The sequence below is a fragment of the Lutra lutra genome, chromosome 1 (assembly GCF_902655055.1).
Source record: "Lutra lutra chromosome 1, mLutLut1.2, whole genome shotgun sequence".
Lineage (NCBI taxonomy): Eukaryota > Metazoa > Chordata > Mammalia > Carnivora > Mustelidae > Lutra > Lutra lutra.
In genome coordinates, this window is record NC_062278.1 from 197586186 (window position 1) to 197599148 (window position 12963).

General features: G+C 37.1%; 1 protein-coding gene across 6 annotated transcripts in view; it reads left to right on the forward strand.

Moving 5' to 3' along the window:
* Window positions 1-12963, forward strand: part of DNAH12 (dynein axonemal heavy chain 12) — a 224768-nt gene that overhangs the window by 31803 nt on the left and 180002 nt on the right. For all 6 annotated transcript variants that reach the window (XM_047691438.1, XM_047691441.1, XM_047691430.1 and 3 more), the window contains 8 exons: window positions 590-662; window positions 1502-1660; window positions 1864-2059; window positions 5160-5348; window positions 6023-6179; window positions 7003-7094; window positions 10198-10376; window positions 11772-11907. In XM_047691438.1, the coding sequence (XP_047547394.1) occupies window positions 590-662; window positions 1502-1660; window positions 1864-2059; window positions 5160-5348; window positions 6023-6179; window positions 7003-7094; window positions 10198-10376; window positions 11772-11907 (1181 nt within the window). The remainder of the gene's footprint in view (window positions 1-589; window positions 663-1501; window positions 1661-1863; window positions 2060-5159; window positions 5349-6022; window positions 6180-7002; window positions 7095-10197; window positions 10377-11771; window positions 11908-12963) is intronic.

Here is a 12963-nt window from a genome sequence, read left to right on the forward strand (position 1 = left end):
GAAGGCAGAGGCTTTAACCCACTGAGCCACCGAGGCGCCCCTGTTTACAGAATTATTAAAAATATTACTGTATTTAGGGAAGTTTATTAGAGATTTAACATTTACAATTTTTATTGGAATAAGTTTTTTTTTTTTTAAGATTTTACTCATTTGTCAGAGAGAGAGAGAGAGAGAGAGCAAGCACACAGCAGGGGGAGCAGAGGAAAGGGAGAAGCACGCTCCCCCCTGAGCAAGGAGCTTTGTGAGGGACTCGATTCAAAGACCCTGGGATCATGGCCCGAGCCAAAGGCAGATGCTCAACTGACTGAGCCACCCAGGTGTCCCTGGAATAAGTTTTCTTAAGTGGACTTTTAGTAGATAGAATGCAAAAAAACCAAAAACTTAAAGCTTTACTCTATCTGAATTCACACCCAAAATAATACCAAACCAGTACCAAGAACTTGATTTTTTTTTCAAATAAAGGAATTGTTTCTTCTACTCACTTTAATGCTCAATAAACTATATTCTTCAATATCAAAAATTAGAAACTTTTGTTTGAGTAGGACTTGCAAAGGTTTTCAAGAAATATTAATATATATATCTATTTTAGTAAGGAGTGTTCTTGTGAAACCTCCAGTTAAATGGCTTGAAGATGAAGGAGGCCCTTTACCTAAATCCCCTGAGTGAGTAAATTATTATTATTAGTTTAAGATTTATTTATTTATTTTAGAGAGAGAGAGAGAGAGAGTGAGTGCATGAGTAGGGGGAGGGGCAGAGGTGGGGGAGAGAGAGAGAGAGACAATGAATCCCAAGAGGACTCCCTGCCCAGCATGGGGCCCAATGCTCAGATTGTTCCCACAACCCCGAGATCATGACCCCAGCCTAAATCAAGAATTGGAGACTCAACCAACTGAGACTCTCAGATGCCCCAGTAAGTTACTTTAAAAACAGAATTGCATCTAGATTTTGATAACAGATTGAAAATAAGCTGATCTTATATTTAAGTCTAGAATTGTGAAGCTCAAAGGTATTTTGAATATATCTAAAAAAATAACACTACCGTTCTTTTTTTTTCCCCTGAAGTTATCCTTGCTCTGAACTTGTCTATTTGCTGTTTACACAATTAGGGGAACCTTTACGGAAACTTTAGGTCACCTTAGCCTTAAGTAATCTTTGGTGTATGCCAGACAGATTTCTTCATCCCTTCTCCCCAGTCCCAAGGACTGAGTTCATTTATCTCTACCCAAGGTAACTGGGCCAGAGCACAGTGGAAGTTAGCAGGGCACTCCCTCCTGGCTCATCAGTCTGCTTTACCCACAAGTGTCTCTGTCCTCTCTGAAGATAATGTGCTTTCAAGATCTTTGTGATGCATTTTTATTACATGCATGTCTCCTAAAGCTTCCATTGCTGACCATATTTTCCTCTTCTCTTGCTTTATACTAATTCCATGTCATAATTTTACTTCCTAAAATTTAGAGCCTGTTGTTTGAATCCTGTTTGATATGGTGTTTTGCTTTTCCAGAGGACTGGATTATTCTAATCCTTGGCATTCCAGCTATGTGCAGACAAGAAATCAAATATCAGCTAATTTGCATATTGTTCATCCAACTATGAAAATATTGCTGGATCTTGGTTATACGATGTTTTCCAATTCAGTTTTGCTAGATTTAACGGGGATTAGGTAAAATCTCCTATTTATTAATTAACATTTAAGATTTGAATGTTTCCTACTTGAGTCTTTACATTTTGACTGTATACATTTTAAAACTGATAAGTCTTGTGAAATTTTCTTTAGATTAAAAAAATTTTATCTTATTTTTAAATAAGTATGAAGACCAACATTTATCATTTGCTTTAAATCGTTTTTACTTTTCTCATAAATAGAGCTAAAGGGCCAATTGATTGTGAATCACTGAAAAATGATCTATCAATACAAGCTAGAAAGGCAGAAGAGAAAATAATGAGCACATGGTATCCAAAGGTTATAAGTCTTTTTACCAAGAAGGAAACTCTAGATGCCATCAAACCTGAAAAATTGGATGCATTCTATAACTGTGTTTCCACACTTATGTCAAATCAGGTAAATTTGTTCTATACATCTGAAATAATAATGTTAATAAGATTAGTTTGTTGTTTTACTTTATTATTTGTTAAGTTCTTATTTAAATTCCAGTTAGTTAATATACAGTATTGTATTAGTTTCAGATGTACAATATAATGATTCAGCACTTCCATACATCACCCAGTGCCCATCCTGCCAAGTGCCCTCCTCAATCCCCATCATCTATTTAATCCATTCTTCCACACCCCTCCCTTCTGGCAACCATCAGTTTGTTCTTTATAGTTAAGAGTCTGTTTCTTGGTTTGCCTCTCTTTTTACCCCCTTTGCTCATTTGTTTTTTTTCTTAAATTCTACAGATGAGTGAAATTGTATGGTATCTGGTATCTGTGTTTCTCTGACTGACTTATTTCACTTAGCATTATACTCTCTAGCTCCATTCAGGTTATTGCAAATGGCAAGATTTCCTTCTTCTTTATGGCTGAGTAATAGTCTATCATGTATATATTCCACTATATATACATGCATGCATATACACACACATACATATACCATATTTTTTAATTTTTAATATTTAAAAAAATTTCTTTAAAACTTTATTTATTTATTTGACAGACAGAGATCACAAGTAGGCAGAGAGACAGGCAGAGAGAGAGGCAGAGAGAGAGGAAGAGAAGCAGGCTCCTGGCCAAGCAGAGAGCCCAATGCGGGGCTCGATCCCAGGACCCTGGGATCATGACCTGAGCCGAAGGCAGAGGCTTTAACCCACTTTAACCCACTGAGCCACCCAGGCGCCCCATACATACACCATATTGTCTTTATCTGTCTATGGACACTTGGGCTGCTTCCATAATTTGACTGTTGTAGACAATGCTATTATAAACATCAGGGTGCATGTATCCATTTAAATTAGTGTTTTTTTTATTCTTTGGATAAATGCCTTATAGTGCAATTGCTGCATTCTAGGGTAGTTCTATTTTTAACTTTCTGAGGAACCCCCATACTGTTTTCCACAGTGGCTGCACCAGTTTGCATTTCCACCAACAGTGCCAGATTCCCCTTTCTCCACATCCTCCCCAACAGCTGTTGTTTCTTATGTTTTTGATTTTAGCCATTCTGACAGGTATGAGGTGATATCTCATTGTAGTTTTGATTTGTATTTCTCTGATGATCCTTGATGTTGAGCATATTTTCATTATGTCTTCTTTGGAAAAATGTCTTTGTCTTCTGCTCATTTCTTAATTGGATCATTCATTTTTGGGGTGTTGAATTTAAAACTGATGTTTTAATTTATTATTTTAAATAAGATTCTATTTAGACATAACACTAGGTAATTATTTTGAAATAAGGTAAGAAAAATATTTTTACCATAATTTTTATTTAAATTAGTTTAGCATAAAAATACTTCATTTTTGAAGCAATATCTGAAGCAATCTAAAATGAAAAGAAAATCTAGAAGTATGTGTCAATATTATAAATAATTACTGGGCTCATGCTGAAAGTCTATGAACTAATTATCCACAGCTTTATTGGAGAATATTAACAAAGAACTACCCTAATACATTTTTGAACATATGAAATCACAAGTTGGTTGATTCTCATTTTTTTCTCAGTAAAATCTTGACTTGAAATGGAATTGATCATCTTTAAAGAAAATATTAATTTATATTAATTTTATATTTATGGGCTTCTTAAATTTTTGCCATTGTGGGAATACAATTAAAAAAAATAATTTTGAATAAAAACTTTCCCTTTTAGGGGCAGCTGGGTGGCTCAGTAGGTTAAAGCCTCTGCCTTTGGCTCAGGTCATGATCTCAGAGTCCTGAGATCAAGTCCCGCATTGGGCTTTCTGTTCATCAGGGAGCCTGCTCCCCCGCCCTCCCCACCTGCCTCTCTGCCTACTTGTGATCTCTCTCTCTGTCAAATAAATAAATAAAATCTTAAAAAAAAACTTTCCCTTTTAGAAAATATCTCCAAAGATTCCATAAATTTTTCAATATACCCTTAGAAGGACACATTTAATATCTGGTATATAACCCTGTAATTAATTAATATACAATGTTTCCTTTTTACCTTTATCCTCTTCAGAGAACTATAATTATTTGATAAGAAGTAGAGATGAATAACATTTTGAAGATGGTTTTAGACCTGTATTTATCTGCTTGGCTAAATTTCCAATAGCTGGTTTCTTTTTTTTTTTTTTTTTTTTTTTTAAAGATTTTTTATTTATTTATTTGACAGAGAGAGAGCACAAGCAGGCAGAGAGGCAGGCAGAGAGAGAGGAGGAAGCAGGCTCCCTGCTGAGCAGAGAGCCCGATGCGGGGCTCGATCCCAGGACCCTGAGATCATGACCTGAGCCGAAGGCAGCGGCTTAACCCACTGAGCCACCCAGGTGCCCCTCCAATAGCTGGTTTCTACATAAAAATGCATTATTTGGGGGCACCTGGGTGGCTTAGTCAGTTGAGCATTCTATGCTGGGTTTCACCTTAAGTCATGATCTCAGGGTTGTGAAATGGAGCGCTGGTCCAACTCTGCATTCAGTGTGGAGTCTGCCTGAGATTCTCTCTCCCTTTGCCCCTCCCCACCATCTCTCTAAAATAAATAAAATCTTAAAAAAAAAGGATATATTATTTATCCTTTGGTAACTTACTGTGCACATTTTGAAGTTCCAGTAGCTTCACCCTCACCTAGTGATATGCTGGAAATCCGGTGTTGAGGCTGGGGAAGAAAAGTCCTAATTTGTAGCGTTTGCCAATTTCCTGGTGTAAATATTCCCACCATGGTGATTTTCAGTCATCCAAGGTTTAGTAACTGGCTCATAGAAGTTTTGAATATTTAACAGTTGACACTAGGAGATAATTCTAGCATACTACTGTCCCTCACCTCATATGCATGTCCCTTCATAACATCCTTACCCTCAGGTGTCCAGCCTCTCCTCCCATTAGTCTTCACCATGCTGTTTAGTTTTCTGAAATGTTTTCTGTGTCAGGGAAAGAGTGACTAAAGAATGTGGGAAATTCTAGTTGCCATATTAAGATTGTTGCTATTCCATAATAGCACTGATTTTGAACTAAAGGTTGGATTTGTACATTCTAAAGTAATAATTTATGATATCATGCAGCTAAAGGATTTCTTAAAGAGAACTGTAGAGGGATTTGTGAAACTCTTTGACCAAGAAGATCAACGTGGGCTGCCAATATTTAAGATGGAACTAACATTTGATGATGATAAAATGGAATTTTATCCTACCTTTCAAGATTTGGAAGATGTTGTTTTGGGTTTGGTAGAGCGGATAACTGAAGCTCTACAGGTATTCTGCCATCCTTATGCACTTGGTTTCTTTATATGGGTCTTTATATGGGTCTCTTTCAAAATTTTAAATGATGTTGAAACCATAAAGTGGACATGTGCATAAAATGTTACAACTGTTTTATTTCCATCCTCTAAGTAATTTTAAATTAGAAAGTGGCTAAAAATGATGTTTTCCTTCTTAGAACTTTTATTACCATTAGGAATTGATATTTATGTGTCCATTCCATCTTCCTTACATAGTTGTGAGCTTCTTAAGGACTAGATCCTTCTCATGTTTGTTTTCTCTACTTTCTAGTATAATCACTTAGACATAATAGTAATTCAATAAATACTTGTTGAATGATAGAAAACTAACTCAACTTAGGTTTTTATATTATACTACAAACTATACAATTTTATTTTATTTTATTATTTTTAAGATTTTATTTTTAAGTAATCTCTACACCCAACATGGGGCTCAAACTCCCCACCCCTGAGATCGAGAGTTGCACACTCAATCGACTGAGCCAGGTGCCCCAAACTATACAATTTTAAATCATGATTTTGCATTAGGTTATCTTTTTTTGGACCACTGAAATCTGAACAGAATGTTTAAAAATATTGTATAAGATCGATGTATAGACAAATTGAATAGAGATTTATTTCATAAACTGTCATTTTAATTTTTGTTAGAATGTCCAAACAGTTCCTTCTTGGCTATCAGGAACTTCACCAACTGTAAATCTTGACACACAACTTCCTGAACATGTGTTAGAATGGGCTCTTACTACACTGAAGTTGGCAATACATCATAACTTAGAAGGCGCAAGAAAACATTATGAGACATACGGTATATATCATATATGTAATATTACACCTCTTATCATAAAAGAATACCATTTTTATTTTTGGTGGAAATTAGTTAGGTATTTGGTTGTCTGGGGCTGTCATGAAAAAAGAAAGAAGAGCCAGAAGTCAGCATTGGCATGGCTTTTGGCAGAATCAAATTTGAATTCTGTTGTTTAGTCCAAAGGGTTAATGTTAACAGGAGCAGAGTAATAAAGCAAAAAAGCAGATAGAAGAGATGCTGGAATAAGGAGAAAGCTAAATCAAGGTTTAAATTAAGATAATTTTGAAGAATAGTTTTGAAGAGACTGCAGCTCGTTCTACAGTCTCTTTAAGTGTGTATGGGGTCAAGATAGTTATTTGACATTTTCTTAATCAAAATCTTCTATTAACTGGCTTATCTGAACCTCTAAGTTATTGTAAGATCAATGCATACACTATTATCTTTATTTTAAGATTTTATTTATTTATTTGACAGAAATCACAAGTAAGCATAGAGGCAGGCAGAGAGAGAGGAGGAAGCAGGCTCCCTGCTGAGCAGAAAGCCCTATGTGGGGCTCGAACCCAGGACCTGGGATCATGACCTGAGCCGAAGGCAGCAGCTTAACCCACTGAGCCACCCAGGCGCCCCTATTATCTTTATTTTAAAATGCCATATTTAACCTGGTTTTCCTGTTAAGTCTATTTTTTCTATCCCTATTAATACATTTAATTCTCCATTAATAATATTTGATTAAATAGTCTGCTTCTTTCCATAGTCATATCAAAAAGCACTTTATTTTGAATGGGTCTTATTATTGAATTTAAATTAGATTATTAATTTTCAGTTGAAAAATACAATTGGCTTCTTGATGGAACTGCAGATAAGATGATAGAGAGTTTTCAGGCAGAAGATCATACTTTTGATGAATACACAGAAGTAAGTGGTAATTCTGTTTTCCATTAATGCCTTTGACTTTCTTTTTTTATTTTTATTTTTATTTACTTATTTTTTTTACTTTCCTTTTTTAAATTAGGGTGTTTTTTTCCTGGAAAGTAAATGCTTCAATTAAAGTTAATGGAATTTCTTTCTTTCTTTCTTTCTTTTTTTTTAAGATTTTATTTATTTATTTGCTAGGGAGAGAGAGAAAGAGAGAGAGAGAGAGAGAGCACGAGCACAGGCAGACAGAGTAGTAGGCAGAGGCAGAGGGAGAAGCAGGCTCACCGCCGAGCAAGGAGCCCCATGTGGGACTCCATCCCAGGAAGCTGGGATCATGACCTGAGCCAAAGGCAGCCGCTTAACCAGCTGAGCCACCCAGGCGTCCCAAGTTAATGGAATTTCTTATTCAGAATATGATTTTATTAAGCTTATATGTTCACCAAATAATTTTTTTTTGTTTGCATTTTTTAAAAATTTCTTTTCAGCGGGGCACCTGGGTGGCTCAGTGGGTTAAGCCTCTGCCTTTGGCTCAGGTCATGATCTCAGGGTCCTGGGATTGAGCCCGGCATCGGGCTCTCTGCTTGGCAGGGAGCCTGCTTCCCTCCCTCTCTCTGCCTGTCTCTCTGCCTACTTGTGATCTTTCTCTCTCTGTCAAATAAATAAATAAAATCTTTTTTAAAAAAAAAGAAAGTCATGGATAATTAACCCAGAAGCACAGACCACATGACTTTAAAAAAAAAAAATTTCTTTTCAACATAACAGAATTCATTGTTTTTGCACCACACCCAGTGCTCCATGCAATACGTGCCCTCCTTAATACCCACCACCTGGCTCCCCCAAACTCCCACCCCCCCGCCCCTTCAAAACCCTCAGATTGAAGCAGAGAGAGTCAATTATCATATGGTTTCACTTATTTGTGGAGCATAACAAATAGCATGGAGGACAAGGGGAGATGGAGAGGAGAAGGGAGTTGAGGGAAATTGGAAGGGGAGGTGAACCATGAGAGACTATGGACTCTGAAAAACGATCTGAGAATTTTGAAGGGGTGGGGGGTGGGAGGTTGGGGGCACCAGGTGGTGGGTATTGTAGAGGGCACGGATTGCATGGAGCACTGGGTGTGGTGCAAAAATAATGAATACTGTTATGCTGAAAAAAATAAAAAAATTAAAAAAAAAACCCTCAGATTGTTTTTCAGAGTCCATAGTCTCTCATGGTTCACCTCCCCTTCCAATTTCCCTCAACTCCCATTTCCTCTCCATCTTCCTGTGTCCTCCATGTTATTTGTTATGCTCCACAAATAAGTGAAACCATATGATAATTGACTCTCTCTGCATGACTTATTTCACTCAGCATAATCTCTTCTAGTCCCGTCCATGTTGATACAAAAGTTGGGTATTCATCCTTTCTGATGGAGGCATAATGCTCCATAGTGTATATGGACCACATCTTCCTTATCCATTCATCCATTGAAGGGCATCTTGGTTCTTTCTACAGTTTGGCACCGTGGCCATTGCTGCTATAAAGATTGGGGTACACATGGCCCTTCTTTTCACTACATCTGTATCTTTGGGGTAAATAACCAGTAGTGCAATTGTAGGGTCATAGGGAAGCTCTATTTTTAATTTCTTGAGGAATCTCCACACTGTTCTCCAAAGCGGCTGCACCAACTTGCATTCCCACCAACGGTGTAAGAGGGTTCTGCTTTCTCCACATCCTCTCCAACACATGTTGTTTCCTGTCTTGCTAATTTTGGCCATTCTAACGTGTAAGGTGGTATCTCAATGTGGTTTTTTTTTTTAAAGATTTTTTTAAAATTTATTTGTTTGACAGAGAGAGCGAGATCACAAGTACACAGAGAGGCAGGCAGAGAGAGAGGGGGAAGCAGGCTCCCCGCTGAGCAGAGAGCCCGACGTGGGGCTCGATCTCAGGACCCTGAGATCATGACCTGAGCTGAAGGCAGAGGCTTTAACCCACTGAGCCACCCAGGCGCCCCTCTCAATGTGGTTTTTATTTGAATCTCCCTGATGGCTAGTGATGATGAACATTTTTTCATGTGTCTGATAGCCACACCAAATAATTTCTTTAGTGATTCATTTATTCATTCATTGCTTCAGCAATCATATTCAGACACCTAGCAAGATTTTGGTGACATAAAGATAAATAATACATACACATTGTCCTCAGGAGCGTTAATTTGGCCTAGAAGCCAGACATAGGAGTAACAACTATGATATGTGGAGATAAGTACTTGAATGGAAATGTGAACAAAGTATTGTGGAAGCAAAGACGAAGGAATGATTGTTTCTGCTTTGGAAGATTGGTGAAGGTTTCTTTTTTCTTTTCTTTCTTTCTTTTTTTTTTTTTTAAAGATTTTCTGTTTATTTATTTTGACAGAAGAGAGACCACAAGTAGGCAGAGAGGCAGGCAGAGAGAGAAAGGGGGAAACAGGCTCCCCACCGAGCAGAGAGCCCGATTTGGGGCTTGATCCCAGGACTCTGGGATCATGACCTAAGCTGAAGGCAGGGGCTTTAACCCACTGAGCCACCTAGGCACCCCAGATTGGTGAAGGTTTCTTGAAGAAGTGAAAAGTGAGCTGGGTTTTTTTTTTTTAAGATTTTATTTATTTATTTGACACAGAGAGAGAGAGAGAGAGATCACAAGTAGGCAGAGAGAGAGGAGGAGGCAGCCTCTCTGCTGAGCAGAGAGCCCAATGTGAGGCTCGATCCCAGGACCCTGGGATCATGACCTGAGCCAAAGGCAGAGGCTTTAACCCACTGAACCACCCAGGTGCACCCGTGAGCTGGGTTTTGAAGTAAATGTTTATAGGTGGAGAAGAGAGGGACTGCAACATGAACAAAGACCAAAAGGGTTTAGGGGTGTTCAGAGACTATCAAATGAACCAAAAACAGCTGTGGAACAGGTAACACAGAAATGCATCATATGACAGATTTAGAATATGAAGTTGGAAATGTAAGTTGGAGCCATGTGGGACAATTTTAGAGGGTCTTTGCTCAAGAGTTTGTACTTTGCTTTGAAGGTTTTTAGCTGTGCAAGTAATATACTTGGATCTGAATTTTAAATGCTTTTTTTTTTTAACTTTAAGTTTATAGAGAGATTTTTCAGTCTTGCCTCAGAAATAATGCTTTTGCCTCAGTGGGTTCATTTCCCTATGGTGCGTTTGGATTGCGAAGATTTGAAGACAGGCCTAACAAACAAAGCGAAAACCTTTGCAAACATATTATTAAATGACATAGCTTCAAAACATAGAAAAGAAAATGAAAGGTAAGTAGAAGTAATTGGTAAACTCAGAATTATAGGGCTAAAAGAAATATTTTACTAATATAACTCTTGTTTAAACTGTAAGAGGCATCTGGCTGGCTCGGTTGGAAGAGCATGCAACTCTTCATCTTGGGGTTGTGAGTTTGATCCCCACATTGGGTGTAGAGAGATTACTTAAAATGAATGAATGGATGAATAAATAAATAAACTAACTTAAAAATTTTTTAAAAAAAGATTAAAATATAAGTACTTACAACTTTCTCTTCATAGCTGCTTCCTTTTAAAAAAAGATTTTATTTATTTTTGCAAGAGAGAGAATGAGAGAGAGAGCATGAGTGGTGGGGAGGAGCAGAGGGAGAAGCAGACTCCCCACCAAGCTGGGAGCCTAATAGGGGACTTGATCCAGGGACCCTGGGATCATGACCTGAGTTGAAGGCAGACGCTTAACCGACTGAGCCACCCAGATGCCCCTCATAGCTGCCTCCTAAGAAGTTTCCTTTGTAGGTTCAGTGGTCTGGTTTTTGCTTGATACTGTGTGAGAGTTGTTTTGAGGCAACCTGGAATTATTAAAAAAAAAAAAAAGAAATTGAAATAAAGCAGTGTTTGAATACAGGTTGCATGAAAATGGAGGGCCTATAGACTTACAATGATATTGGGAAGATCAGGGATTTTCCTGACCCCAATATTTACTTGTTGTGTCACTGAGCTTATTTTTGTCACCTGTAAAATAGAGACAGCAGTGCCTACCAGATCCACAAACCAGTGGCTTGCTGTCTGAATAGGTCTTGCAAATAGTTTTGTCTCATGCTGTGTTTCATTTTGTTTAGACACACTTTCAGTTGTCTATCAACCTTTCAAAATTAGAAGATTTTACACACACAGACACACACACACACACACACACAGACACACACACACACACACACACACACTCCAGATCTTTTACTTTTCTTGAAAGTGTGGGAAGACCGTGCCATGTTGAGCCTTCAGTGGTAAATGGAGCTGAGAAGCAGTTTTTGTTTTACACAGGGAATGTGTCCTTTGGTTGGTTCATCCACTGTGCAAGCAACTCATCATCCAACTCATTTAACTTCTTTGTTGCCTGTCTGGCCCCCAAAGAATCTTAGTTTGTAACTTCTGTAAAGAACATGGTACTCAATCAATGTTAGCTAGTATGTTTATTTTCCCAGAAGCAATGTGAGGAAATCCTGTGCTTTGGAATCAGAAAGACATTCCTAAGTATGCTCTGTATCACACTGCTTACTTAACTGGGTTTTCAAGAGAGTTAAAGAGATCTGCAGAAAAAATTTTAATATACTATAACTTCCACATGAAAATGTATTGAGTATAATATAGTATTAATTACCATAACCATAGTAAAGCAGAGTACTATGTCAGTATTTGCAGTGAATTTGAAGCAATTAAAGAGCATGCATTAAAAGTCCCTGAGACAACAGAAGAGATGATGGATCTGATATCTTATGTAGAAAAAGCCCGGAATACAGGGATTCAAGAGTTGGTTTTACGGATCAAGGTAAGAATCTTTTGATTTACATATTTTAAATTTACATATTTTAAATTAGTTTCTTTTTATTGCAAAATATGATAAACATATTGAAATTGTGTAAAACATAAAAACACATAAGTTTTAGAGTGCCCACCTATATTGCCATAACTGAAGGTAAGAAATAGGCTATTGCCTGTACCCCTGAATCTCTCTGTATATGACCTTCTGATCATAACTGCTTCTCTCTCTCTCCCCTCAAGGTTTCCCCTTGGTTTCTACAGTAATCACACATTTTTATTCCTTAGTCTCACCAACTATGTGTGCATCCTCGAACAATATGGTCTTAAAAAATTTTTCCTTCTTCTGTGATTTCTGCATTTATTGGTATGCTTATGCCTTCTCCAGCACAAGATTATATATCCATTCACCTATGTTGTACTATAATTCTTTGTTTAAAATAGGAAACATAACACACCTATCCCAAATAGCACAAAACATAAGCTGTGTAATTTAAAATGTTATAAACACTGCATAATTATCACCCAGGGAAGAAATAGAACCTTGCCAACACATTAGAAACTCATCAGTCTCCTCTTTTTCCTAGGTGTGAACACTATCCTGACTTTTATAGTAATCACTTCCTTGCATTTCTGTAGAGTTTTACCATTTAAATATGCATTCCTAATCAATATAACTAATTTTTATCTCATTTAGATCTTTATATAAATAGTCATACTGTTTCTATTCTTTTGAATCTTTCAATCTAACATTATGTTACTAATGCCCTTGTTTCTTAACTTTATTTTCATTGCTTTCTTATATTCACTATTATATAACCACATAATGATTTGTTATTTTAGTTTTATTGTTCTGGATATTTGGTTTTCTACTTATGCTATTAATAGCAATGCTGCTGGGAACATTTCTGTACCTGTATCCTGGTATATATATTCATGCATTTCTCCCAGGCATTATAACATGTATTTACTTTCCCATTTACTTGCTAAGGTGAAATTCTTTTCTAAAGTAGTTCTAATTTTATACTCCTTCAGCAGTGCCTAAGAGTCCTATTATTTTACACCC